This window comes from Aptenodytes forsteri, unplaced genomic scaffold, assembly GCF_000699145.1.
Source record: "Aptenodytes forsteri isolate BGI_AS27 unplaced genomic scaffold, ASM69914v1 Scaffold236, whole genome shotgun sequence".
Taxonomy (NCBI): Eukaryota; Metazoa; Chordata; class Aves; order Sphenisciformes; family Spheniscidae; genus Aptenodytes; species Aptenodytes forsteri.
Genome location: NW_008794456.1, coordinates 1,399,278 through 1,404,001, shown reverse-complemented (window position 1 = coordinate 1,404,001; position 4,724 = coordinate 1,399,278). Strand labels below are relative to the sequence as shown.

Sequence of the window (4,724 nt, the reverse complement as noted above, 5' to 3'; positions counted from 1 at the left end):
GCTCAAGGCTAGAGCACGAAGACTTTGTTTCAGGTGATTCAGCGCTGGCTTGGCAGTGTTGTGGTCTCTGAGGGAACATCAAGCTGGTATTTGACAGGTGGAAAAAGAAAAAGAAAGGCTGGAATAGAAAGATTTTCAAACCTGAGTTTGGTGCCTGGTGCGTGCAAATAAAAAGCAGAACTGTCCCTTTACCACAGGAGGGTTTTTTTTAAAGCTCATGTTTTGGATATTTCTTGTAAGCAATGACAGTAACAGATATTGGAATCCTGACCAACGTTGGCATCTTCTTTTTAGGTCTGTCTATGATGGAGAAGAACACGGCCGTTTCATGGAGAAACTGGAAGCACGAATCAGAAACCATGATCGTGAGATTGAGAAAATGTGCAACTTCCATTATCAGGGCTTTGTGGACTCCATCACGGAGCTGCTGAAAGTTAGAGGAGAAGCTCAGAAACTGAAGGTAAGAGAAAGCCGCCTAGAGATGGTCCTGGGCATCCAGCTCTAGGTGGCCCTGCTTGAGCAGGGGGCTTGGACCAGATGACCTCAAGTTGGACCTTCCAACCTCAACCACTCTGGGATTCTGTGAAACCACGTGAATGTCTCCTTTTCTCCTTTTGTCTAGAGCATCTCTCCTCTATCTAAAAAATTAAATAAAATACATATATCTTCATTCTTCCTGTAGCAATAGGTTAGTCATTTGAAGGTTGACAATTATTTGGGTAAACTGGAACAATGTGGTGTGTTAAAAGCACAAGAAAGCTTAAAGCTAAGCCTGTTTTGCATCAGGAAATGTGCTTTTCCTGGTATGCCTTATACCAATTTCTTAAGCAAAAATAAGCTCTACAGTCAGAAGTAGTCTGCTCTAGCAGCATCTACTCTAGTGCCCCATCTGACATTGAATTCTCATTAGAGGTAGCGTTGTGTCTGAGACAAATCAGCAAAGAGGTCTGATGCAGATCTGACTCTGCAGTCACGAGGTGTCTGCCCAATGTTGGCAAGTGCAATGTTAATATTTAAAAAGCAAATGAACATCAGAGCATTGTAAGGTGTTTAGGTGTAAGCAGGAACAGCAGTGGAAAATAACTACTAATTTCACTAAATACTGAAAGACTGTAAACAAACGCACAGCTCGATTCTTTTTCAGTAGCATCTCCAGGTTTGGTTGGCTTCACTAGAAGGTAAAACGGTTAGAGCTGGGAATGGAGACAGTAAAATGGTTACAGCTAGGAATGGGCTTTCCAAGTATTGTGGCCTTTAAAGCTGTGCGGAAAGATGAGAGAAAGGCGGAATTTACCTATTTTTTGAAAAACTGTGTTTAGTAGTATGTGGGAAAAGCCATTTGTAGGATCAGAATGTGGATAAGTGGTGGGGGGGGAAACGAGGCAGGTTTCTGGGGAGAAAAAGGACCTAGAGGTTGGAGGTGTTCCTATGTGTAGGGGCCAGGTGGGCTTGTAGTTGAAGCTTGGCTGCTGTGCCTTAAAATAGAAGTATTCCACAATTTGAGGCATATAAAAAAGCACAGCAATGACTTAATCGGTGTCAGAGGTCAGAGAACCTTCCTCATTTTCCTACCTGAGTCAGAACAGAGGTGGGGGAGACTGCTGTGCCATCCCTTGCTGCAGCGGCAAGGTGTGTCCTTGATTTGAAAACCAAAAGCTACCTCCCAGAACAGTCACTTAGTGAATGGGGCTGAGCTGTGTGGCACCCAAAAAGGCGTGGACTGTCTCCAGAGACCAGCACAGCAAGTCTTTCTGGCTGAGTGGAGTCTGCCCTGTTGAGAAGGACCTTTCTGGGAGTCTAGGAGCATGGGAGACCGTTCAATGGGCATTAGAAAAGATGAAGTTATAAATAAGGGGGGAAAAATATCTCAGAAAAGCAAGTTTTCTGGAAGAGAAGGAAGAACTTCAACTTCAGTGTGCTGACTGCTGCTTTTCATACATTTATTTGTTCATTTAAAGCTACCTCTGGCATTTCCTAGCAGGCTTCTAGCTTTACACACACAGGTCTCCATCCCACAAACGGACGCATGCTCGCAGGAACACCTTCGTGCGGGATGTCCTGACACCAGAAGCACCCGTACTATTACAACGGCATTTTCCATGGCAAGGATTCATCCAGCAGTCGATTGCAGGATGAGGCCACTGGAAATACCATGAAAGAGGTTTCGTTGTTGTTTGTTTTTTTTTTTTTTAAGCTATTGTTTCTAGCCAAGCATTCCACATTGTTTGTTTGCAAAGGCTTGTTGCTGTTTCCCATTCTACAAACAGCTACTTTGTTGGTGGTGCACTGTGAAGTCCATCTCTGTACCCTCAGGATCTCTCTTGAGTTCCGTTACTATGTGATCTATAAAACGGCACATGGGAAAAATATACACAGAAACTTATTTGAGAAATACTGAGCCCTCTTTGTAAGGGTTTCTCCAGGGAATCATCCGTGGGTCCAGTGGTGAGAGTGTGTTTTGTTCCAGCTATTCATTCTCTATTTGATCTTGGTCTTTTTGTCAATAGTGCTGGTCTTTGAACATACGTGCAACCAGCAATAAAATAAATGCCCCCTCCGTATTGCATCTCTAATACGTATCTTCACTCGCGTGATTTTAGCTTTGGGGTATTTTGTATAATATCACGCTTGCAGAAATACCAGCATTCATTGTTTTAAGAGTGCACGTGCTAAATATGAGCTGGATGCATTATCTTCCCCCATTCATACGTAACACAGCTGCCGGCTTCCCTCTGTACTGTAATGCTGTATTTCAGGTGGCCCCAAGTCAACTTAAATCCCGATCAGGACTGTATGGCTAAACTTTCTGTCCTGCTTTTGTGCCCTGTGAAGGGCTAGCACTGAATTGGGAACTTTATCTTCTTGATCAGCAGAGGAATCTCATTCTGCAATGAATTTCTGCACTAGGCAACATTGTGTTGTTTTCAAGAGATGCTGGGTCACTGATTAATAAGCTATGTTTGGATGAAAAAGTAAGTTAATTGAAAATACATGAGATACATTTTCAAAAAGGCATCTCCTTAATTTGAATGATATTTAAACCATAACATTTTTTAAACCAAAACTTTTTTTTTGCATTTATTTATTCTTTTTTTAACTATATAGCTTCACTATGGCAATTCTCTTTACTTTTAACTTCTTACGTGGTTTCAAAGGAAAATCTTCTTGCTTTGGGTTTATTTTGTGTTATACATCTTAAACCATCTCATACCTTGTTCTGCACAAATGATCTTCCTCATTAGGAAGTCAGCAGTGTGATGTTGACCTGGTCTCAAACCTATAAATGCATGGTACTACTGGGTCTTGGAAACTATGTACCAGTCTGGCTGTTCCATCTCATAAAGGTTCCAGTGGAAATTAAAAGGTCAAAGATAGATTATACATTAGGATGGTTCAACTTGGAAAACACGACTCAAGGTGCAAAGGGGAAAGGATCGCAGAGTCGCAGGGCTGGTGGCAACCTCAAGAAATCACCTACTCCATCTTTTTTCTCTTAAGCAAGTTCTTCTTCAGCTGTGTCATTCCTGATGGATTTTTATCTAACCTCTTCTGAAGTTAGCCCTTCCCCAGGTACTGCTGTCCGTCCCTCTCTAGGAAACTCAGGTTGCATGGTTGAAAAGTCTTTTTTAGGTCTACTACTTTTTGACCTGTCAGGCACAAAAGAGAGATTATTCCTTCTTGTTTTTGCAGCAATCCTCTACAGGTTGGAGGTTGTAGGAATATTCTTCTCTGGTCTTGTCCTCGCTAAGATAGGTAGCCCCAGTCCATTCTAAAGAGTCGTGCTTTCTAGGCATCTCACCATTTTTACTTTCCTAAGCTGAAGTCCTTCCAGTTGACAGCGTTTGGGGTTTTTTTGGTGATAAGCGTGGTTTCTAAGCTGGCACAGGCAATCAGTCACCAGTGAGATGGTGTAGAAGGGTTATTTCGGGTGTGTTGTAGGATTTTGTTCGTGCATACTCGTGTGGTGCTTGTTTTCTTAGTAACACCATAGCACTGACTGTTCTTCAGTTTGACGTACTGTAAGTCTGAGGTACTTAATGTCTTCTTTGCCTCAGTCTTTAATAGCAAGACCAGTTGTTCTCCGGGTACCCAGCCCCCTGAGCTGGAAGACAGGGATGGGGAGCAGAATGCAGCCCCCATAATCCAAGGGGAAATTATTAGCAACCTGCCACACCACGTAGACAGACACAAGTGTATGGGGCCAGATGGGATCCACCCAAGGGTACTGAGGGAGCTGGTGGAAGTGTTCACCAAGCCACTGTCCATCATTTATCAGCAGTCCTGGCTAACCGGGGAGGTCCCAGTTGACTGGAGGTTAGCAAATGTGACACCCATCTACAGGAAGGGCCGGAAGGAGGATCCGGGGAACTACAGGCCTGTCAGCCTGACCTCGGTGCCGGGGAAGGTTATGGAGCAGATGGTCCTCAGTGCCATCACACGGCACAAACAGGGCAACCAGGTGATGAGGCTCAGTCAGCACGGGTTTATGAAAGGCAGGTCCTGCTTGACTCACCTGATCTCTTTCTATGACCAGGTGACCCACCTGGTGGATGAGGGAAAGCCTGTGGATGTTGCCTGCCTGGACTTTAGTAAAGCCTTTGACACTGTTTCCCACAGCATTCTCCTAGAGAAGCTGGCGGCTCACGGCTTAGACAGGTGGACGCTGCGCTGGGTCAAAAACTGGCTGGACGGCCGGGCCCAGAGAGTTCTGGTGAATGGAGTTA

General features: G+C 44.2%; 1 protein-coding gene across 3 annotated transcripts in view; it reads left to right on the top strand.

Moving 5' to 3' along the window:
• The first annotated feature begins 298 nt into the window (after positions 1 to 298).
• Positions 299 to 4,724, top strand: part of EXOC6B (exocyst complex component 6B) — a 271,015-nt gene continuing 266,589 nt past the window's right edge. For all 3 annotated transcript variants that reach the window (XM_009290673.2, XM_009290672.2, XM_019474974.1), the window contains exon 1: positions 299 to 460. In XM_009290673.2, the coding sequence (XP_009288948.1) occupies positions 329 to 460 (132 nt within the window). In that variant the 5' untranslated portion in view covers positions 299 to 328. The remainder of the gene's footprint in view (positions 461 to 4,724) is intronic.